The 23,043-nt window shown below is 48.7% G+C and overlaps 2 protein-coding genes across 3 annotated transcripts in view; one reads left to right on the forward strand and one right to left on the reverse strand.

The window, feature by feature from the left end:
* DUSP11 (dual specificity phosphatase 11) lies at window positions 1–9,465 on the reverse strand. The gene is made up of 10 exons (XM_070765472.1): window positions 9,034–9,465; window positions 8,522–8,597; window positions 7,247–7,378; window positions 6,828–6,951; window positions 6,522–6,582; window positions 5,847–5,893; window positions 5,293–5,368; window positions 3,515–3,637; window positions 1,843–1,881; window positions 1–644 (listed from the first exon to the last, which is right to left on the reverse strand). The coding sequence occupies exons 1-10, from the start codon at window positions 9,387–9,389 to the stop codon at window positions 383–385; spliced, it is 1,296 nt and encodes a 431-aa protein (XP_070621573.1). The 5' UTR covers window positions 9,390–9,465; the 3' UTR covers window positions 1–382.
* The window catches only part of KANSL3 (KAT8 regulatory NSL complex subunit 3), a 23,529-nt gene continuing 9,644 nt past the window's right edge, over window positions 9,159–23,043 (forward strand). For both annotated transcript variants that reach the window (XM_070765467.1, XM_070765468.1), the window contains exons 1-13: window positions 9,159–9,498; window positions 10,652–10,929; window positions 12,000–12,170; window positions 14,610–14,700; window positions 15,566–15,751; window positions 16,087–16,218; window positions 16,970–17,086; window positions 17,802–17,903; window positions 18,017–18,088; window positions 19,074–19,148; window positions 19,395–19,552; window positions 20,937–21,000; window positions 22,095–22,298. In XM_070765467.1, the coding sequence (XP_070621568.1) occupies window positions 10,712–10,929; window positions 12,000–12,170; window positions 14,610–14,700; window positions 15,566–15,751; window positions 16,087–16,218; window positions 16,970–17,086; window positions 17,802–17,903; window positions 18,017–18,088; window positions 19,074–19,148; window positions 19,395–19,552; window positions 20,937–21,000; window positions 22,095–22,298 (1,590 nt within the window). In that variant the 5' untranslated portion in view covers window positions 9,159–9,498; window positions 10,652–10,711. The remainder of the gene's footprint in view (window positions 9,499–10,651; window positions 10,930–11,999; window positions 12,171–14,609; window positions 14,701–15,565; window positions 15,752–16,086; window positions 16,219–16,969; window positions 17,087–17,801; window positions 17,904–18,016; window positions 18,089–19,073; window positions 19,149–19,394; window positions 19,553–20,936; window positions 21,001–22,094; window positions 22,299–23,043) is intronic.

Here is a 23,043-nt window from a genome sequence, read left to right on the forward strand (position 1 = left end):
TTTCCTTGTGAATTTTTTTTTACTACACTGTACACTATTGTGGAACAATACATTTTATTTCATATCCAAAGAGCAGTATATAAGGATGATTTGCAGAAGTAGTAGTATCTTTTTAAAAAGTCTGTTTTCCTCAATTGATGCACGAAGAAAACATATTAGGTGAATTAATTAAATACCCTTTCCTTAACAGAATCCTTCTGCTGTAAATGTGTTTATCAGGTTTCCAGTTTCCTTCCTTCTTCCAGAAAGGCAACTAAATGATGAGGTGGCAACTGTAGAATTGGATGCAACTAGAAAGTATTCTATCTAAACAGCAATGGTATAATTTACTGCTAGGATCAATTCCACAGATTATCTTTTCTTGCCAAATACTTTTTCATGATTAAGAGTTCCAATAGTGTTGTTTGTCTATTTGATGTCTATGTTGTTCCAGCGAGCCATGAGGATTTAGTTCTTGAAAAGAAGTTTGATATCCTTGAAACTGTTCCTGGGAGAAGAATGGCCTATTGCTGGGCCCGACATAATGACCCGATCTCTGATACCCATAGTCAGCTGCAGGCGGATATTGTGGACTGTAAGCTTGGTTCCCTTCGCCGTAATAGGTGGAGGTGGTGAAATTCTGGTTCCAGCTCTGACAATGTTTCCTTAAACAAAAAGGTTCAGATTTCAGGGCAGAACAACTGATCCTGAAGAACTGGTGCTGCTAACTTTTGGCCCACAGTTTAAGCTCTTGAATGCAAAGGATGAACCCCCTGCGGTTTAAACTTTAAAGCAGTTTAAAATGTTGCTAATAGTGATTGGTAAATGCCAAGGCTCTATTAAGGCTTCAGAACATTTTAATTACGGGGTCGTCTCCACTCCACCCACAAATCATTGCAGATTCATCTCAAAAGCAGCTCTTTTCATACTATTATACTTTTATTCAGGGAAGCAGCAACAATTAAAAGTACAGCAACTCTTGCTGTAATTTGCATATTAATATAACAGAGCCAGTTTGGTCCAGTGGTTAAGGTGCCACGAGTTCTAGTCCTGCCTTAAGCATGGCAGGCCGGCTGATGACTAGGTGGCCTTTGTCTGCCCACCCTAGGAAGAAAGTACTGGCCAGCCACTTCGGAGAGGGTCCTATTCCTCTAGGCACCAGGAGCCAGCTCTTCTTAATGGACAATAACAACACAGCATATACAAAAGTACAATTGTTTTGTTGCATGTTACCACTTCCTGGTTAAGCACAGAGACTAGGAAGCCTCTTGTGGGGCATTCTAGATCACCTGCTACTTAATTGCACTTAGCACTTAGCCTAATATACAGCTTCACACTGTTTTACGCCCCCTTCTAAGCAGTTTACAGAGTCAGCATGTTGCTCCAAACTATTTACCAAACTCAAAAGGATGGAAGGCTGAGTCAGTCTTGAGCTGGTCAGGATCGAACTCCTGACAGCGAGCAGAGTCAGCCTGGGATATTGCAATCTAGGGCCACCACACTTCATGGATAAGTATAAACGGCAGTATTTACTTTAAAATTAGACCCACTAGGAAGGGGGGGGGGGAGCACGCATTAGTCCATGAATCTTTGGAACCCAATTTGTTCCAGGAATCAGGCTTTCTCTCACACCTGAGCGTTGTCAGAAAAAGGATACTAGGAATCCAGATCCCCCCTCTACAAATAGTTATGCAAAATCAAGGTAACAATGCAGCTTTAAATTACACAATTCATCAGGACAATTCATGACTTCCTATTGCGGTACAAGACGACCATCCCCGGAACATATGTCCTCTTCATCTGACACCAACCAGAGATATGGACTTTATCAGCAGAAGTTTCCACGAATCCTCTGCAATTTACCTTTTTTGCCTTCGTCCACCTCCCCTAAATGGAACATTCCTGAAACAGAAAGAAGGCAAAAACTGTGGATGCACAAATAGCAGAGGGACGTTAGTGGAAGGGAAGGCAAAGGGGCCCATCTAGCTCATCCTTTCTTTTGTTTTCTCCCCTGGAAATTTAGGGCAGACTGGAGCAGGCCTGGTTCCCACGGATAAGGCAAAAACACCCAGAATGTGGGTGTTGACTTTATAGCATAAAGACTAAGTGATATGTGTTAGGATGGAATTTAGGGAAATGCGTTTGGTAAACAGCTGACCGGAGCCACGTCATAGGGGAGATGGGGAGCATAAAATCTAATAATTAAATAAACTTATATAACTTATAGCCTCCATGGGAACACGGGGAAGATAGCATTTCTATACTAGCGCTTCTCAGTCTTGGCAACCCAGAATTCCGGAGCTGAAATACACAAATTTTAAAAGTCCCCGAGGTTTAAAAACACTGACCTATACCATTTCCCTAAAGAATCCCCTCAGGCTACTTTGAAAGTTTTCAGCAAAAACAAAAATGAGCCCTAAACCATAGAACTTAAGAGCTTAAAAGATGGGTTTAGATCCATTAAGCCATGATGTGGCCTCGGCTGTTTGCAAACCATGGATTATGTTTGTACCAGGATCCAATCTGGGTCAGTCAGCAGGACTAGAGGCTTAGCCTTCCAATCTTGTGCTGGGACCCCTCCTCATGGAAAAAAGAGCAGCTGTGCCTCTCTAGGATATTGTGGCAAACTGAAGTGGCTGCAATGGCTCTTCCGAGCAATGTCCATCTATGCCCAGTATGGAGATGAAAATAACCATGACTTGTTCAATAAACTGTGTTTATAACAATGCGCCAGGAGACTTGGGTTCTAGTCCCACCTTAGGCCCACTGCTTGCTGGGTGACCTTGAGCCAGTCTTCCTCTCTCTGTGCTAGGAAGAAGGCAACAGCAAACCATTCCCACAACCTTGCGAAGAAAGCTGCCATTCTTAGAACAAATGCACAGAATATCTCCGGGACCGCCTTCTGCTGCACGAATCCCAGCAACCAGTTAGGTCCCACAGAGTGGGCCTTCTCTGGGTCCCGTCAACTAAACAATGTCGGTTGGAGGGCCCCAGGGGAAGAGCCTTCTCTGTGGCGGCCCCGACTCTCTGGAACCAGCTCCCCCCAGAGATTAGAACTGCCCCTACCCTCCTTGCCTTTCGTAAACTCCTTAAAACCCACCTTTGTCGTCAGGCATGGGGGAACTGAGATATCTCCCCCGGGCCTATACAGTTTATGCATGGTATGTTTGTGTGTATGTCTGCTTAAAAATGGGTTTTTTAAACTATTTTAAATTTTAAATTTTAAATTATTAGATTTGTCAGGAACTGTTTTTATTGTGTTGTGAGCCGCCCGGAGTCTACGGAGAAGGGCGGCATACAAATCTAATAAATAAAATAAAATAAAATAAATCAATCAAGGTTTCTCAAGGAAGAGACAGGAGGAAGGGCTCCACACTGGGGACTGGGGAGGGAATGAGATGCTCCCGAAAGTTACACGAGCACACGTCAACATCTAAATTCACCCTAATCTTTCCTACTTTTATATCCAGACCCTCTAAGAAGGTTCTACTGGCACTTAATTACATTGAATCCACGGAAAGAAAAGAAGAAAAACCTTGGTGCACGGTTCCAGTGTGGTGTCCCATAGCCATCAACTTCATAATCGGGACTTGGGGAATAAGCAACAGGCCCCTTCGTCCAATCCCGTTGTGGAACGTCCATGTGGTGAGGAGGGTTCCTTTAGGAGAAAGGTAAGGAAATCAGTTGTTTAATGCTGCTTTCAGGGGTCCAGAGTACCTGTCAATAACGTCTAGGTGGTGGGATGCTAGCCATAGTCTTTTGGCTTGCAGGAAGTCTCTGCGATAGGAGAGCTCTGGTTTGCTCAGAACAAGGGGGGGGGGGACATGGCATAAATTATTGCAGAAGTTATGCAAATTGTGCACAAGCTGACCAACCCACTAGCAGGAAGGGATGTGTTTATCTCCAAACAGGAATTAATCTATTCCTTCCTTTTATGTCAAGCACAGGGTGAAAGCCTTGGCTGAGGAAAGTCATGGTGAACAATGGAAGTTGACACCTAAGGTGATTTGGGGATGACCGTGGCAACTGTGACTGAGCATAAAAGCCGCCACTGGCTGTAGTCGAATGTGTGGATGGTCAATTTAGGGGAGGAAGCCAGGGAAGAATCCCAAGGGGCTTAATGGAGGAGAAAGAAACTCAGAGAGGAGCCACCCAAATGGTTTAGGTGATTAAAAGTGAGGGTGTGGATGTAATTTGCAAGGCTCTCTTCAAGGAGCCTTATCATAAGGTAGAATTCATCTAACTCCTGTTTCCTGTCTGGTTTACCTGGAGTAGCTGACAGTGGTAAAGGGCATGAATTAAAGAAGGAAATAAGTGGAGGGGGAAAGGCATGTGTTGTACGTCTGGGAAACTAAAAGAAAGAGGAACAAAGTGAAAGAACCCAATGACGGTGGTCTAATCAAATAGACCAGGGAGATCATATTTCCTTGGTTTAATGTCCTTGTGGATGAATGTTGTTATTATTATTATTTATTAGATTTGTATGCCACCCCTCTCCGAAGACTCGGGGCAGTTCACAACAATAATAGAAACAATATAACAGTGAAACAAATCTAATATTAAAAATAAAACATATCTAAAACCCCAGCAATTAAAACCATACATACCAAACATAAAATATAAAAGCCTGGGGAAGGATGTCTCAGTTCCCCCATGCCTGGCGATAAAGGTGGGTCTTGAGTAATTTGCGAAAGACAAGGAGGAGGGTGGCCGTTCTAATCTCTGGGGGGAGTTGATTCCAGAGGGCCGGGGCCACCACAGAGAAGGCTCTTCCCCTGGGGCCCACCAAATGACATTGTTTGGTCGACAGGACCCGGAGAAGGCCAACTCTGTGGGACCTTATCGGCCGCTGGGATTCGTGCGGTAGAAGGCGGTTCCGGAGGTATTCTGGTCCAATGCCATGTAGGGCTTTAAAGGTCATTACCAACACCAATATGTAGGAAATGCGATGACAACATGACAATTGGGGATGTCAACATGTGTCCTTTGTACATACAATGGTGTGTTGTTGGCCACATAATTTGCAGTGAGTGAGGGATACGTTTGTGCATTGCCTATAGCAGTGTTTCCCAACCTTGGCCACTTGAAGATATTTGGACTTCAACTCCCAGAATCGCTGGCTGGGGAATTCTGGGAGTTGAAGTCCAAATATCTTCAAGTGGCCAAGGTTGGGAAACACTGGCTTATAGGATAATATGCGAGAACCAGCAACTGTGGAACACCACTTCGCAGGCAGGAATTCAATAGTACAAAATGCAAAAAGAGGTTGAAGTGCTGCATTTCAGCAAGTCACACTGGAGAAAAGAGAATTACCTTGTTCCAGATGTTCTCTGAAGAGCAGAAATATAATTCTTCCTCTCTATAGAATGTCCCCTGGATCTGTTGAATACTAGGAAAGGGGAAAACAGCTTTGATGTTCTGTGTGCCCCCATGCACAGATGTTATTTCCACACATGCCATTTTCATAAATCTTTCTAAAAAGCATTGCAGGCCCCTTATTAGCGCAATTCAAATTTCATGTATTTTTACAAGTTATGAAATTCTTTAATTTAAAAAAAATAACCTGAAGCAGTCACAGAGATGCTTTCTTTCTCGATAATCTGATGAATTAAATCCCCAATACTGTATATTTTGCCTAATCGGAACTTTAAAATGTTTTTTAAAATAAGACAGAGCACTAGAAATTAGCTTAGTTCACCATGCTAATTAGTTAGTGTTTAATGCTTTCTTTCTTTCTTTCTTTCTCCTTCCTTCCTTCCTTCTTTCCTATGCAAACTCTTACATTTATTAGCTAACTGCCACTTTATCTATCCTACTGGCTACTATAGGCAATGAAGGGTGCTCTCAATTAAGGGCACAATACTTACATTCTATTGCCATGTTTGGATCCATTCCTTCAACATCAATAAGGTATCTTAACACAACAATACATAAGAAAAGAAGAAAATGTAAGAAAAAATTATAACATAGTGAAGCTCATTTAGTAGACTTCAGAGCAACAGACCAAAACAAATTCACTCTCAGATTTACATTATCTGCACAATGTAAATTTAAGGGGAGATCTGGTCTGCTAAAAAGAGCTGTTTAGAGTTTACTGAGATCCAATAAAATGAGGCTTTTTGCAGTTTAAATCAGTTAATATTTGTACAGTTACTACGCAAATGAGACAAATGAGCACAAACAGCATCATTTGTAGGACGTCACCCCTCATTACTCCACGGAACTGAGGTCACAACACTTTTTTAAAAATTGGTTGTTTTAAAAATACATTGTGTATTTACTGTGCATTAAAAACTAGCAGAAACAGAAGAACCAAAATATTACTTCTGTAAATAATAAAAAAATTGGTCGTCTTCTCCCATCCTTTCTTTGTTCTTCTATAATATTAAGACTAATAGAAGTTAACATTTCTAAAGGAATTATAACTAACTTATAAATAACAATCTATCAACTGAACATAGACATAAACTGGCATTTCTGCAGCAGATATGGATTTTCAAATCAAACTATCAGAATTATCTTTGTTTCTTAGAAAAAATTACCTGCAAACAAGGTAACCTGTTCGATTCACGCCATGTGTACAGTGGACGCCAATCAGTTTGTCTGGGGAAATAGGAAATGCAAATGATGCCTTTAAAAAGCCTCACCACAGAGATAATTTTAATTGTTAGCTGCTTTTATACATGAACAAATCTATATCTATTTGTTTCATGTATTGCAAGAGACAGTAATATTGATGGGCAGACTGCCTTGACATGTCCACGAACAGGTTTAGGAATAGAATTTTGGAGATTTAATGTAAAATTCTGTTACTAAATCAAAATGTTTGCACATCCAAACAGACTCACCATTATGCTGGTTCTCTCTCAGGAATTCTTGCACAGCGCTTTTGAATTCAGAAACTACAGCATTATTAGGTACTTTATGTCCGATTGTTGAAATTTTACAATATTGCAGGGTATCTGGTAGCTCCTAAAAGAAAATGCAAAGCATTTGAAATAACTGAAATGAATATCGAAAGAGCCAACTTAAGAAAAAAATTAATTTATTTATTAATCAAATTTGTATGCCGCCCCTCTCCGCAGACTCGGACTATTTGTGCATCACCTCAATAAAGCATGCAAAAAAAATGGCAATGCGTTATAATTATTATATTCACGAAACCAACTTTAAAAAACCCTTTCTCAAAATTGCCTCTATAATCCCAAAGCAACGACTGTATTAAGTATTAAGGTCATAGAACTGATGCCTGTGAAAGGAAACTTACCACTGGCTCATAATAGCGTGTTGTGCGTGTTAAATCAATGATCAAACCAAGTTCCTCTTCCTGCTCCTTGACTTGAGTGACCAGGTCTAAGGGAGAAAACCGCTCTTCTGGGGCAAGCCTCCATTCGAACCTCTGGCGGGAAAAATTATTCAACACTGTTGCTATATTGTCAAGATACATATCAGAAGCCAAGCACAGCTGCACATGCACAACTGCCCTCTCTAAGTGGTTTACAGAGAGTCAGCCTCTTGCCCCCAACAATATGGGTCATCACATGACAGATCTTGGAAGGACGGAAGGCTGAATCAACCTGGCAGCCGGTGATCAGCAGAAGTAGTTTGCAGGGCTGCACTCTAACCACTGCGCCACCGAGACTCCTAAGACAGTCCTCAGTTAATAATTTGGAAGGGAACTCCAGCATTAAGGGAAAGGGGCGGCATACAAATCTAATAAATAATAATAATAATAATAATAATAATAATAATAATAATTGTTATAAAGCAAATTCGACCTCTCTAATTGTCCAGTTTAGCACTAGAGCAATGAAATCTGGATCACAGCGCAATGCCAATGGAAAACAAATAGAAAATTTCTGCCCAAATGAATGTACAACTGAAGTTGAATGGAATGTGCAATTTATCTTTGAGGAAAAGGGGGCAAGACGGGCTGCCTAGGAAATAATCAGACAAGACAGAGGAGCTCCCCCCCCTGCCCCCCCCTGAATGATCAGGGAAAGAGAAGCAGGAAGGACCCACTGAAATGGATCAGGCAGCTAAAAACGGGAGCGAAAAGTCTGTTAATGGAGCCTCACAATAATGTACAATTAGTTGATCATATCCTGCCTGGTTACCAGAATGTCAGACGTATAGAACTGACCTAGGGACAAGAAAAAGAGGCCTTGGACAACAATCGCATTCAGGTAGCCAGTAAATATGAACAAAAACTGTCCTCCAAAATTTACCTCTAATTAATATTGTCAACGTTCTGGCTGAAATCTACTGTGGGGAACCCAAAATACCCATAGCACCCATCAATGTCCAGATACATTTATTTAGACTACTTTTATGACACTTTATTTGACTTTGTAGCTAACAAATTTACTGCCAAAATATTTCTTTCCCTTGGGGGAAAAAAAATCTCAAATGCTTTATTAAAGCTGCCTGAAATTGCTGATATACTGCCAGCAAATCACCTGCCCCCAAGTGACATCTTTATCTTTAAAAAGGCACTGAAAAGTTAAAGCAACTGAGCGACTGCATTCTTCACCTTACTTACCTTGTGAAGAGGAACTTTAAAGGCAATGAAGCGGGTCCCAGACATTCTTTTTCCAAGAGGCAGATAATCAGTCCACCTAGAAAGGAAACTTCACAATGTGTTGCTTTTGCTTCAATGTGATTAGGACAGAATTGCAGTGAGGAAGGAAAACAAGAAGCTGAGAACTCTTTTGGGACAGCGAATACATTTCAAATGGAGGCACTTTTAGAAAACAGCTGTCCAGCACTCATTTCCAATGAGAAATCAAGCTAATAATGTTATTCCCTGAAATTGTCTCTTACCACCCCAAATTATTTTTGTCTTTTTTGTTCTGAGCAGGCAGCCTGCGCCTCTTTCGGGATCCCAGGCGGACCGGGCAGCTCCAGCTCCCAGTCTCCCCTCCGCCTGCCTGTCCCGACCCAGCCCGTCGCTAAGCGGAGCCTCCATACATGGGCCGCCGCGGGGAGGAAAGGGCGGCTGAGCGGGAGAGGCGATCCCCGGGCACGCTTCCGTCCTGCCTCCGCCCCGCTCACCTGTCCGGAAGGATGGTCTTCTGCTTCCCCATGGCCGCCCTCGGCCCGTCGCCGCCTGGACCCTGTTGCCCGGGACACCCGGTCTCCGCCGCTTCCGGCTTCCGGCCGTGGGCGGGGCCGGAGCCGGGGCTTCCGGGAGGGCCCTGCCAGGCGCCACGGCGCAGCGGGGGCGCCCCAGGGACTCCGACGCCGCCGCCGCCCTGAGCAGCGCCACCTGCACGCGGGGCGAAGTAGCGCGCATGCGTCCACCCGCCACAGGCCTGTTCCTCCGGCCTGGAAAACTCCTCCGGGCCCCGAAAGGGGAGGCCCAGTCTGCCGGCCCGCGCGCCCAGCCGCCCTCCGGACCTCCACGCCATCCCCGCCACCGCCCGCCTCCTCCGCCTCCACTTCGCGCATGCGCATAAGCGCGAGGCCTGGCCGGCTCAGCCCCGTCGTCGCCGCCCTGCTGCCGGGCCGGGGAAGCGGGTGAGAGGCGCTTCCGCCGGGGAGGAGGGAGGGGGGCAGGCGGCGGCGTCCTCCGGCGGGAGGTGCAGTCCGGGAGGGGCCTGCGGTCTGCACATGCTCAGGAGCGCCCACACCTGACCTGGGCGGCCCCGCTGGACCCTCAGGCGCCGCCTCCGGCTCGGGAGGGGAGGGGGAGGGGCGGCTCCCAATGGGGGGGGGTCCGGCGGAGGCCCCGAGGCTGGAAAATGCCCCCCCCCCCGCCTTGGCCTGGGCGGCCCCGCTCGACCTCGGGCCCTTCGCCTTCCCGGGGGTCTCCTGGGGCGGGGTGGTGGTGGCTGCTGGGAGGGTGGAAAGGGTGTGGGCCCCTTGGCTGACCATTGCAGGGGTCAGTCTCTCCCTCCCCCCCTGCAACCTGCAGGCGAACCATCAAGGAGAAGGGCCTGCAATGGTGGGGGAGAGGAGGGGGCTTATTTATTTATGCATGCATGGCCCCCTTCTCCTGCCACTCCGGGCGGCTTACAACATGTTAGCCTTAGCACTTTTTCAGAGAGCCAGCATAATATTGCCCCCACAATCTGGGTTCTCATTTGACCCCCCTGGGAAGGAGGGACGGCTGAGGCAACCAGGAACCAGACAGGCTCGAACTCCTGGTAGTGGGCAAAATGAGCTTGCCCTGCTGCCTTCTACCCTCTGTGGCCCCAGGAAGGAGAAGAAGGAAGGGCAGGGAGAGCAAGACCACCTAGACTTACCGTATTTTTCGGTGTGCCTCAAAATGGTGTGTCAAAAACCGGGTGCGTCTTATGCACCGGATGTGGGGCAGGGGGCAGTAGCCCTGGGGGCTCTCCCCGAGGCCGCCCGGCAGTCGTCGGCTGGAGGTGCCCACGCTGCCCGTGCGGAGGTCGGGCTCGTTCAGACTCCCAAGCGCCACCACCGCTTCTGCCATGAAAAGGCAACAGGGGAAGATGACCCTTGTCCTCCTGGTTGGACGATAGCTCAGCGTTGATACTAATTGGTTTTTAAAATGTCCGATCTATTTCATTGTGCGTTTTATCTTCCAATTGGGAAGAGTTTCTTCAGCATTGTAGCAGCCTGTGATGAAACAATAAATGTATCTGGGCCACAGAGAGATGCAGCCCTGGTTGTATGTTGTTCACCCGCTCTCCTTCCCTTCCAGACCGAGGGATGGGCAGCTCCGAGGGCAGGTGGTGTCACTGCTGAAGACGAAGGCTGAACGATGTCTCACCGGGGGAATGAGCGGGACTTCCAGACCTCAGCTCGGAGGATGGGGACCTCTCTGCTTTTCCAGCTGTCGGTCCACGAGAGGGAACTGGACCTGGTCTTCCTGGACCACAGCTATGCCAAGCCGTGGAGCGCCCACCCCGATGCCAGCAACGCTCGGCCCACACGCCTGCTCTTTGTCACCCCCAAGCGGCACCAGGACAATAGCGCTGCGTGAGTGGCCCCTTGCTCTGCCCTCCGTGTCCAGCTGGACATTTCATGGGACCGGCAACATACATATTTTGCCCCTGTGTTATTTTGAGGACTGAATGTTTTGCCTGTGCGCTGATTTTCTTTAAGTTCATAAACCAGTGATGGCGACCGCATGGCATGGGTGCCACAGGTGGCATGCGGAGCCACGTCTGCCATTGCCATTACTGTAGCTCAGCTCCAACAAGGGGGGACTTGATTGAAGTGTATAAAATCATGCATGGGATAGAAAAGGTGGATAGAGAAAAATTATTTTCTCTATCACATAATACTAGGAGCTCACAGGTAAGAAAGTGAGGACAAATCAAGGGAAATATTTCTTCACCCAGAGGGTCCTTGGTTGATGGAATTCCCTTCCAGAAGAGGTCATGTCAGCTGTCAGCCTGGAGAGCTTCAAGGCAGGATTAGACAGATTCATGGATGCCAAGTGTATCAGTGGTTATTGAAAGGGATGTCCAAGCGCCGCCTCTATGTTGGTGGAGGCAGGCAGGGTTCCCTTGAATACCCTTTGTTGGGGGTCCAGGGAAAGGGAGAGTTTTGCCTTCTCCTTCTGCTCAAGATCCCCATGGACAATTGGGGGGCCACCGTGGGACACAGAATGCTGGACTCAATGGGCTTTGGCCCCATTCAGCAGGGCTCTTCTTATGTGTGTGCCGGCCAGCTGTTTTGGGGCTTGCACAGAGGCTCTGGGAGGGTGTTTTTGGCTTCCAGAGATCCTGGGGGGGAGGGGAGGGCATTTTTATCCCCCCCCCCAGCTCCTGGGAAGCCTTTGGAGCCTACTGAGCCCACCAGAAGTTGGGAAGCAGGTTATTTCTGGCCTCCAGAGGGTCACTCAGGGGGCGGGGGAAGCTGTTTTTGTGCTCCCCAAGCATTGAATTATGGGTGTGGGCACTCGCGCATGTGGGATAGCACCCACCCACCCTCTTTCAGCACCCAAGGAAAAAAAAGGTTCCCCATCACTGTCCTAAACCATGAAAGAGGAACAGGTGGTTACCAAATGCCCCTTACCTTGACGCTGCGCTCTCTCTCCCCAGGGAGGCCGATGTCCCCATTGATGTAGAAACGGTGACGCCAACCCCCGTGCCCCTCTACGACAACCAGAAGGCCCGGACGGTGATGAACGAGTGTGAACGCCATGTGATTTTTGCCCGCACAGACACTGATACACCACCTCCCCCTGAGGACTGGGAGGAGCATATGAACAGGTATGAAAATGAGTGGCAGGTGTCACGGAAGGAAACTCTGCTGGTGCTGCCTCTGCCTTGAGGGTGGCGTTTCCGATCCTAAGTATAATTTGGGGATATATAACATTAGAGTTTAAATGTATTTTGAGTTTGATGGCTTCTAAGTCGTCTCAGATTATATTCTGATCTGTGCATAGTTCTGATCGTGTTAATTGATGATTCTGGTTTAATTATAATAATGACGGTGTGTGAGAAGGATAACTCTGCTCATCACATCATACTATAAGGATAGGGGGCAGTTCTATGGGGTCCTGGATGCTCTCTGGGCTTTCTTGTTTACCCTAACAAGGTCACATGATGAGTGTTAGGAAGGAGCGTGATTTGTGGTCAATATATTCCGGTGCCTTGGCTGTCTGTGTTGGTGGGGGGAGTCTCAGGAATTCTTTCTTGGGGCAGTTTACTTAAATGGCTCTTTGGCAGCTCCTTGAATGGGGTATTGCTTACTTGATTGCTGGTCTGATCTTACCCTGGGAGTTAGCTATATATATATATAGTCCATTATAAAGGAATATGTATATGAAATTGAAAAAGGAATATATGTATGTATGTATGTATGTAGATTGTTCTGAGTTCGGGTTTTGCCCCGTGTAATATTTTGAGTGTCTATGCGACGTTTCGGTGAAATCACATTCACCATCATCAGGCTGAAGTTTCAAGCTTCGTGCTGTTGTAAATATGGAATGTTTCCATATTTATATACAGTGATCCCCCGATTATCACGAGGGTTCCGTTCCAAGACCCCTCGCGATAATCGATATTTCGGGATGTAGTGGTGCGGAAGTAAAAACACCATCTGCGCATGCGTGCCTCTTTTTCCATGGCCGCACATGCGCAGATGGTGGAGTTTGCGTGTGGGCGGCGGGGAAGACCGCCCAACAGCTGATCTGCTCCGCAGCGCGGAGCAGCGAGGAGCTTTGCGTGGGCAACGGGGAAACCCCATATTCGGCTCCTCGCTGCTGCCGCGCTGCGGAGCAGACCGGCGGCCGAAGGAACCTTCCCTGGGTGCCGCCCGCCGCCCACGCAAAGGGGAAACCCCAAGACCATGTAAGCTGAAACCGGGCGGTTTGGACTTCCCATTCCTCCAAGTCACTTCGCCGCTCGTGTCCTGGCTAAACCGGGCAGCAGGAGACAGGCTTTGAGTTTTGGCTGCGGGGGGAGGGAGTTAGGAAAGTCCTACTTCTCCCCCCGCAGTCAAAAACTCAAAGCCTGTCTCCTGCTGCCCGGTTTAGCCAGGACACGAGCGGCGAAGTGACTTGGAGGAATGGGAAGTCCAAACCGCCCGGTTTCAGCTTCACATTCCTCCAAGTCATTTCGCCGCTCGTGTCCTGGCTAAACCGGGCAGCAGGAGACAGGCTTTGAGTTTTTGGCTGCGGGGGGAGAAGTAGGACTTTCCTAACTCCCTCCCCCCGCATCCAACAGCCGCGCCGCTTCCCAGCTGACTCCCGAAGCCAAATGCGGAAGTGGTTTTTTTTTTTAATTAATTTTTTTTTTAAATCGCGATATAGCGATTAGCAATGATCGAGATCGCGAAACTCGGGGGATCACTGTATATATATTTGTTTGTTTTCGTAGATTTTCACGGGTACAGGTATGATGGTCTTGGTATATTCGGGTTTCTTCCCATGTGCGATTTGGAAATTTCTGGCGACATTTTGACGAGGTCCCACTCGTCATCTTCAGGCTGGTGTTTCTGTCCTTGTTCTAGGGCGAACACAGCGAGATCTGAGCTGCCTTCCTTCTATAAATACTGGTGGCTGGGTGTGGTTTGATATATATCTCCTTTTTGCAAAGCTGTGTTTGCTATGTAAGCAGTTTACAGAATCTTGTCCCCAACAATCTGGGTCCTGATTTGACCCACCTGCGAAGGATGGAAGGCTGAGTCAACCTTGAGCTGGTGGTATTTGAACTGCTGAACCACAACTTAATGCAGCTGTGCTACTCTGGAGAAATATACTTTAAGTATACTTCTGGTGTTTACATTTATTTATTTATTTAATTTGACTTCTGTGCCGCCCAATCGCGAAGGACTCTGGGTGGCTTACAGCAGTATAAAATCACAATTAACAACAATAATAAAAATAAGTCAAAGGAAAAAAACCTAATTTCTAAGATCATCATTAAAACTAAGATAATTTAATGGCATACGTGCTAATCATTCAAACCAATTCAAATGGCTCAAAACCTAGAAGTCAGGTTTAAATAAATCACAGTTCTCCACGTATAGCAAACGTTTGAAGCTGTAGCCTTGTTCCGTTCCCGTGACTTTGCCTGCAAGAACAAGGGGAGGGGGGGCAGAGGTAGGTTTTCTGTTAGTCTGATACAAGCACGAGTTCAAGACTTCTGGCCGTCCTGATTTTTGTCTCAGATGCTGGACTTCATCATGGAATCTTTCCTCTACAGATCAGGCTGGACAATGGCCCAGAACAAGCTGTTCAATAAGATCCTCAAAGCCTTGCAGTCTGACCGACTGGCCCGATTAGCCAATGAAGGGGTAAGAACCGCCTGGCCCTCGCTCCACGTTCTCTGCTTGCAGCTGCTCCGTCGGGTGGAAGAGGAAGTGTCATCCCTAGCAAAAACTTCAGAAGAGAAGGATTGTGGGTGGTGTGATTTCGGACCGTCTCAAAATGGGTGGACAGTGCAGCCAGGCGGTAGGGAAAGCGAGTAGAATGCTTGGCTGCATAGCTAGAGGTATCACAAGCAGGAAGAGGGAGATTGTGACCCCACTGGATAGAGCGCTGGGGAGACCCCATTTGGAACAATACTGTGTCCAGTTCTGGAGACCTCACCTACAAAAAGATATGGATAAAATTTAAGAGGTCCAAAGACAGGCTATGAAAATGGTGGAAGGTCTTAAGCATAAAACTGACCAGGAAAGACTTCATGAACTCAATCTGTCTAGTGTGGAGGACAGAAGGGAAAGGGGGGATATGATCGAAATATTTAAATAGGGGAAAGGGTTAAATAAGGTTCAGGAGGGAAGTGTTTTTATAATAGGAAAGTGAAGAAGGAAGGGGCACAATCTGAGGTTAGTTGCGGGAAAGATCAGAAGCAAAGTGAGAAAATATGTTACTAAAAGAGTGGCAGATGCTTGGAACAAACTTCCAGCAGACGTGGTTGGTCAATCCACAGGAACTGAATGTAAACATGCCTGGGATAAACATAGATCCATCCTAAGATCAAATACAGGAAATAGTATAAGGGCAGATTGGATGGACCAGGAGGTCTTTTTCTGCCGTCCATCTTCTAGGTTTCTATTTTGTTTGTCCGTACCTTTTGTCCAATTGAATCTCGAACAGAAGGGCTGCAACACCGTAACTTAGCGAGGGTGTGGGTTTTTTTTCCCCCTTTCTAACAAGGCTTGCAATGAGCCCGTGCTTCGAAGAATAGCGGTGGACAAATGTGCCCGGCGGGTCCGACAGGCTCTGGCCAGCATCAGTTGGGACCCCAAGCTGATCCAGTGGCTCCACTCCACCCTGGTGGAAACGCTCAGCCTGCCCATGCTGGCCGCCTACCTGGACGCCCTGCAGACCCTCAAGGGAAAGGTGAGGGGGGCGGAGGGCTGGGAAGCCGGTGGGCGGGTGGGTGCTGTGCCTTTCATTCCAGCCCCCCCCCCCCCTTGGAAGGACGGGAGGCTGAGTCCACCTGGAGCCGGTGGTGAGATTTGAGCTGCTGAACTACAGCTGGAGGAGCCTGTGGTGCCGCCCTCTAACCACTGCGCCACCTCCAGCTCTTAATCTTGCAGGAGTCTTGTTCATTCCAAGAGAAGGGGTCTTCCTCTCCCCCCACCCCCATTTCGCAGAGCATGACAAAGAAGTTGAGGGAGGGGGCGATGAGGGCCAGCAAAGGTTCCGCAGCCTGTATTGTTGCTGGGTTTCAGATTCCCTCCCTGATTGACCGGATGCTGTTATCTTCAACTGCAAAGACCGGGGCAGCTGGGGCCGAGGCCTTGTCCCTCTTGCTGAAGAGGCCCTGGGACCCGGCGATCGGCGTCCTTTCCCACAACAAGCCAGTAAGTGCGCCACAGGCCTTAAGGAAAGGGAAGGGGGAGATCAGAAGCCGTGGGGGGAAATATGATTTGACTGAAAGGGTAGTAGATGCTTGGAACAAACTCCCACCAGGCGTGGTGGGTCAGTCCACAGTCACTGAATGTAAACGTGCCTGGGATAAACATCGACCCATCCTAAGATAAAATACAGGAAGTAGTATAAGGGCAGACTAGGTCTTGTCCTGCCGTCAGTCTTCCATGTCTCTATGGCTCTAAGCAGGGACTCTGGGGCTATTAATTAACCACTAGGGGCAATAGGACCCCTCCTGTCTAGACAGGTGCCTTCACCTGGTCACGTATACAAACCAAACCAGAATTGGTTCCTTCTTGTTCTTAAAAACAGAGATGGGTTAAAACAAGACCCCACCTCCCCTGTCAGCTTCACACCCCCTTTGGCCTGCTCTGTTTCCTTTGGGTCAGACGGGTGGTCAGCAGGAGCCCAGGACGACTCTTGGTCACTCTTGTTCTGGAAGGCTCTCCTCTGCTTGTGTCCTTCCCCGGCCAACAGAGGAGAGTTGACCTACGGGCACCAGAGACGCTTCCTCTGGCCAGAAAGCCCTGTAGAGGTTGACGTGGATTGGAGTCGAAGCCCACTGGAGACATCGTGGTTGTCGGTGCCACTATAAATAAGCTTAAAAACAGAATCTCTGGGCCGGAGCAGCTCCAAGAACCGATCTCCGGCGTATTAGCCCACCTGTGGGGTCTGTTTTTGCAGAGCAAGTTACCCGGTTCCCCCCTCATCCTGCTGGCCTCCTCCGGACCCTCCAATTCCATGTTCCCCACCTCTCGGCGGCACCGGTTCTGGCAGTCACAGCTCTCGTGCCTGGGAAAGGTTTGTACCACTCCGGCGCCCTGACATTGAGCCTTCAGTGAGGCACCACAGACCCCCTCTGGGAAGGGTTGGGGGTCGTTGGTGGATGGGATTCCCTTCCAGAAGAGGTCGGGACAGCTGTCAGCCTGGATCGCTTCAAGTCAGGATGAGGCAGATTCACGGATGCCGGTGGTTATTGAAACGGAGGTCCATTAGGAGTGTATGACTGTCACTTGTTGCTTGTATCCTAAGATATTTTTATTAATGTTGATTGTTTCTTCATTCCTTATCTGACCCCTATGACAATCCTTAAGTGTTGTACCACATGTTTCTTGACCAATCTATATTTTCTTTTATGTCCACTGAGAGCATCTGCACCAAGACAAAATCCTTGTGTGTCCAATCACACTTGGCCAATAAGGAATTCTATTTCTACTCTATTTCTATTTGTCCACCCTTTGCAAACTGTTGGCTGTGGGTGGCTAGCAATGTTTTTTTAAAAGCAATAGAAAAGACCAAAAAGTTACAAAACAAAGCAATGGGCAGGTGAGATGAAAAAACAACAGAAGTGACCATTGCACCTGCTCCAGCCAGGACTGGAACTCTGAAGCCCAGGCAGATGGGCAGCACACGGATTTAATAAGGGATGACCACGCAGTCACGGCTGCAGGGCCTCGTGGCAGTGGGGCCTCGTGGCTCCTTGGGCCTGATGGTTGTTTCTTCTTCCGGCTACCAGGTGATCCCGGTCGCTACCCACTTAATGAACAACGGCAGCGGAGTTGGGGTGCGGCAGTGCCTCGAACACATGATTGGCGCCATCCGAGGCAAAGTGACGGAGGTGAGGCGGGGACCCCCCTGTGTTCTTCCCTGTGGAGAATCCAGGCCCCTCCTCCGTTGGCCGGTTCAACATAAGTGCCTCGGTCTGACCCCTCTCTCCCTCCCCCCCTCCAGATCCACAACCATTTTTCTCACAAGCCGGTCATCCTGATCGGGTGGAACACAGGAGCTCTGCTGGCCTGCCACGTGAGTAGTCTTTGCCCCCTGACCCCCCCGTCCCCCGTCCCCTCGGCTGGCAGCTCTGCCCCGACTCAGAGGCCCTGCAGTTCAATTCAATTCGATTTGTATGCTGCCCCGCTCTGAAAACTCGGAGTGTAACACAAAGCATGTAGAACAAATAACACTCAGTCAGACAATCCAATCCAATCCCACCATACATCTTATTTATTGGTCTAATTGCCCCAAACCTGGCGACATACGTGGGTCTTGAGGCTCTTGCAGAAGGCGAGGAAGGTGGGGGCAGCACGAATCTCCCGGGAGCTGATTCCAGAGGGCCGGGGCCCCCACAGAGAAGGCTCTCCCCCTAGGCCCTGACAGGACCTAGAGAAGGCCAACTCTGTGGGACCTAACCGGCCGCTGGGATTTATGCGGCAGAAGGCAATCCCGTACGTAGTCTTCAGGGCAACACTAGCCGTAATCCTTTATTTATTGGTTTATTTATTGTATTTATATGCCACCCAACTGGGCAGCTGACAGACAAAAGACATTAAAAACATCTTAAAACGAGCATTATACCATCCTGAGCATTGTAGACGTTGCAACATTAAGCGTTAAACACAATTTAAAACCAGGGCTGTTGCTGTTGCATTTTCTCCTGTTGCCCTACGGCTCTTGCGATATAAAATGCCAATGGCGTGGGGGCGTTTGGCCATTTGGGTAACTGCCCACGTGGCCTCCCCCCAGCTGCCCGTTGGCAGCCATCGCCTCTCCCTGCAAGTGGCCCCGTAGATGCCTGGCAGATCAAAGCAGCCTATAGGTGAGCTTAGGATGCCCATCCCCTCCCTGTCCCTGAGGAATCCTAAGGCCCCTGGGAGCCTGTCCAGTTGGCTCTCTTGTTTTCCTCCAGAGGCGGAAGGGCCGTGTTTGGCCAGGGGAGCCCAGGTGGCTGTGCTGGCCTCATCTTGTGCGTCTGCGGCCTTTTCACCTGTGGCCCCTTTTGTTTCCCCACCAGGTTTCCGTGATGGAAGATGTTGCAGCGGTCGTGTGTCTTGGGTTCCCCCTCCTGACCATAGATGGGCCCAGAGGGGTAAGAAGGAAACGGGGGCCGGGAAGAACATGTCCTGGTTTCTGGGTTTGTCCTGCGCTGGTTTTATTCTCTGCGCTGACGTTGCCCCCTTTGTCCTGAAGCCTCGTGCGGGGTCTTTCCTAAGTCTACGGAGATTGTCCCCCAGAGTCTGCCCAGGCTCATGCCCGCGGCCTCAGCCCCTGCCCCCCCTCTCTCCTGTCGCATATCTCACATTACGACCTGTGGAACTTTGGTTTTGGGGCGCAGGATGTGGATGACCCCCTTCTGGATATGAAGGCGCCAGTCCTCTTTGTGATTGGCCAGAACGCTCTGCAGTGCAACACGGAAGCCATCGAGGACTTCCGGGAGAAGCTTCGAGCTGAGAACAGCCTGGTGGTGGTGGGAGGGGCCGACGACAGCCTCAGGTGGGTCAGCACGTCCGAGCATCCTTCCCGCTAAGACTCTGGGCCATTCATGCTGCGGGACAGGCACAGAAGGGGCCCTCAGTGGTCTTGCTAACGTCTCCAGCCTTACCTGAGTGCCATAAAATGGGGGGAATAAGTCAGGGACGGAGCTTTCAAGAGGGTGGAGGTGGTTGGTTGAATAACAACAGAGCCCCTCTCTCCCCCTCGCCTCCACCCTCCCTCTGTGCCCTTGGTTTTAAGGCCTGGTTGTAACTTTTACGCTTTAACTATATATGTGACTGGAAGCCGCCCAGAGTTCCCCTATGGAAAGATGGGCAGCCCATAAATTTTATCATGAATAAATGAGTAAATAAGTAGGTGCGGGTGGGGGCTGGATGAAGGGCCTGCAGTCTGACCCCAACTTTATTGTTGTAAGCCGCCCCGAGTCCTGAGGGATTGGGAGGCATATAAGTCAAATAGATCAAACAAAAAATTAAAATAAACAGTTGAAAGCTGGAAATATTCAGGTTCCGCAATGCCAGTTTCTTTGGGAAAAACTGCTTTTTTGTTTTTTGTGTGTCGTACGTGGATCTGTGCACATCCAGGTAAGACTCACCTGCCCAGGTGGAGGGAAGCGGCTGCTTGTTTCTCTGAATTCTTGGCTTTCTGGTGGGGAAACCTTGGAAGAAGCAGCCAGGAGGGATGAGGGAGAGGGTGGCTTTGCAGAAGGGACGAGAGGGGGGCGCAAGGAGGAAACTCTAGATTGTCCACCCCTGGACCCTCTTTCTTACCAGGGGGAGGGAGGGAGGGAGAGTGTGCAGAGTGATTTCTGAGTTGTAAGAGATACACCTACACAGAGGAAACGTGGAGTTGTAGCAGATATCCAACTGATAGCCCAGAGATATGAGTAATGGTCCAGTAATACGAACCAGATACATTAAGTGTATAAAATATTTATATATTTTTTGGCAAATATCTTAGTCAAGAACAGTCCTAGCCCTACACAGTTAAACCATTCAATACATACACAAAACTATGTCTTACTTGTCCAGCTTAACAAATACATTAAACCAGCATTGAACACAGTTTCTACTACAGCCTCACAGAGAACATAATAGAAATAGCAGAGAGAGAGAATCACGCTTCTGGCTCCCTCTTGTGGCCATCCGTAACACTACCTCCTAAAGCAATAGTGTTTCAGTACTTTTAAGCCTACATGGTTGGTTGGTTTTATATGTATTGCCAAACCCTACCAGCTAGTACTCACATGGTACTAACAAAACTCTGTTGGGCTTTCAAGTGGTCAGAAGTTGCAAGGTGGAGTCCTTGGGTTGGTTGTCTGCCTGGAAGTTGGGCTGATGGGAAGATCGGGGGAAAGAGGTTGATGGGCTGTTTTCTTTAACAGGATCAGCAAAGCCAAAAAGAAGTCGGAAGGCTTGACCCAAAGCATGGTGGACCGGTGCATCCAGGTGAGGGCAGCTCACTCTGTTCGCTTGGGCTCGCAACGGGGGCTCCCGGCTTGGCTGGCTTTGTAGAATCGCCTGTCTGCAGGTGGTCCTCGCCTTACAACGGCTCCTTGAGTGACTCTTCCAAGTTACAACGGGGCAGGAAAAAAATGGCCATTTTCCCCACTTGCCTTGTAGCATCAAAATTCGGAGGCCCAGCAACTGACTCGGACTCAGGACGGTTGCAACAGGGCAGGGGTGGCGAAACGTTTTTGGCTCGGGTGCCAGAAGGGGGGGTGCAGAGGCTATAGTCTGCGCATGCATACCCACACCCGTAATGCAATGCCCTCTGCACATGCGCACAATTGCCCGTACTGCCCCCCCCCCATGCATTTGCACAGGCCTCACTGAAGCCTCCAGACCCCCGGGAGGCCCATGGAGCTGTTTTTTGCTGCCCACAGAGTTGAGGGGGCTTCCCTAAAGCCTGGGTAGAGCGAAAACGGCCGAAAGGAAGGTCAAAAATCAGCTGACCAGCACACACACATGCGCACTGGAGCTGACATAGGGCAGCTGCCTTGCGTGCCCTCAGATACAGCTCTGCGTGGCACCCGTGCCGTAGTTGCGCCATCGCTGTGTCCCTCTTGCGGCTTTCATTGGGGCAGCCAGATTCACTTAACAACCCCATGTTACTAACTCATCCGCTGCAGAGGTTCACTTAACAACTGGGGCAAGGAAGGCGGTAAAATGGGGGCAAAGCTCACTCAACCATGTAGGCAGTATTGGGGGGGAGGGGGATGGCGCATCGGGAGTGGAAATGGAGCTGTGCGCGTTGCTCCAGGTGACTGGTGGGTGCGCGCGTGTGTCAGGGAGATTTGGCTTCTGCGCATGTGCAGGTGGCAAAATCTTGCGAGAGGACGCGCATGCGAGAGAGATTTCGGCAATTTTTGGTGATATTTTTTGCTTCCACTCATGCGCAGAAGCAAAACAATGGCCAGAATCTCACGCGGCCATTGTGAGATTTGCTCCCTGTGCATGGGCAGAACCCCCGCCAGCACGTAGCGCCACTTAAGAGGGATCCTGGGCTGCCCCTCCTTCCTGACCGCAGCTTCCCTTGGCAGGACGAGATCGCTGACTTTCTGACGGGGGTGCTGACTCGGGCCGAGAGCCACGCGGGCCCTGACCCTCGGGACCTGGACCTGGAGAAGAAGAAGCGAAGCGCCCGGGAGGCCGCCAGGCGGGACCTCTCTTTCGACCTGCCGGACAGAAACAGCCGTCCGGCCTCTCCGGCAGCCAGGATTCCGGCTTCGCCTTCCGGGTCGGAGGTGAGAAAAGGGACAGAGGCCGGTGGTGGGTGAGGGGAGAGAGACCCCAGGCCCAGAGCAAGCGCTGGAAAACCTGATTGGTTTTTAAAAATAAAATTGGGGATCATAGATTAGTATGTTTCAGTTTTAAATTAATCAAATTTAGGCTATTGTATTGTTTTTTCAATATGTTGTAAGCCACATTTATTGTAATCCAATAAATGAATAGAATAGAATAGAATAGAATAGAATAGAATAGAATAGAATTCCTTATTGGCCAAGTGTGATTGGACACAGAAGGAATTTGTCTTTGGTGCCTGTGCTGTCCGTGGGCATAAAAGAAAAGATACACTTGTCAAGGATCATGAGGTACAACACCTAGTGATTACAGGAGTCAAATAAGCAAAGAGGAAACAATATTAATAAAAATCTTAAGGATACAAGCAACAAGTTACAGTCTTTAGTGGGAGGTGATGGGAATGATGGAGAAAAACTATTAGTAATAGAAGTGCAGACTTAGTAAATAGTTTGACAGTGTTGAGGGGATTATTTGTTTAGCAGAGAGATGGTATTCACCCTGAGCGAAGAGAGATGATGGGAGAGGTCCCTTTTTTTGGGAGGGTGATCTTCTCTTGCAAGGGTCTCCAAGCCTTCTGTGTCCCTGGAATAGAGGCCTCCCATTGGCTGCAGCTGGGATTCAGGAAACGGGGAGATTGATCTCCCAGGATGGGCTTCCTGTGGCTTCTCCGTGGAGAGGGTCCCACGA

Source organism: Erythrolamprus reginae, chromosome 12 (assembly GCF_031021105.1).
Source record: "Erythrolamprus reginae isolate rEryReg1 chromosome 12, rEryReg1.hap1, whole genome shotgun sequence".
In the NCBI taxonomy this organism is placed as follows: domain Eukaryota; kingdom Metazoa; phylum Chordata; class Lepidosauria; order Squamata; family Dipsadidae; genus Erythrolamprus; species Erythrolamprus reginae.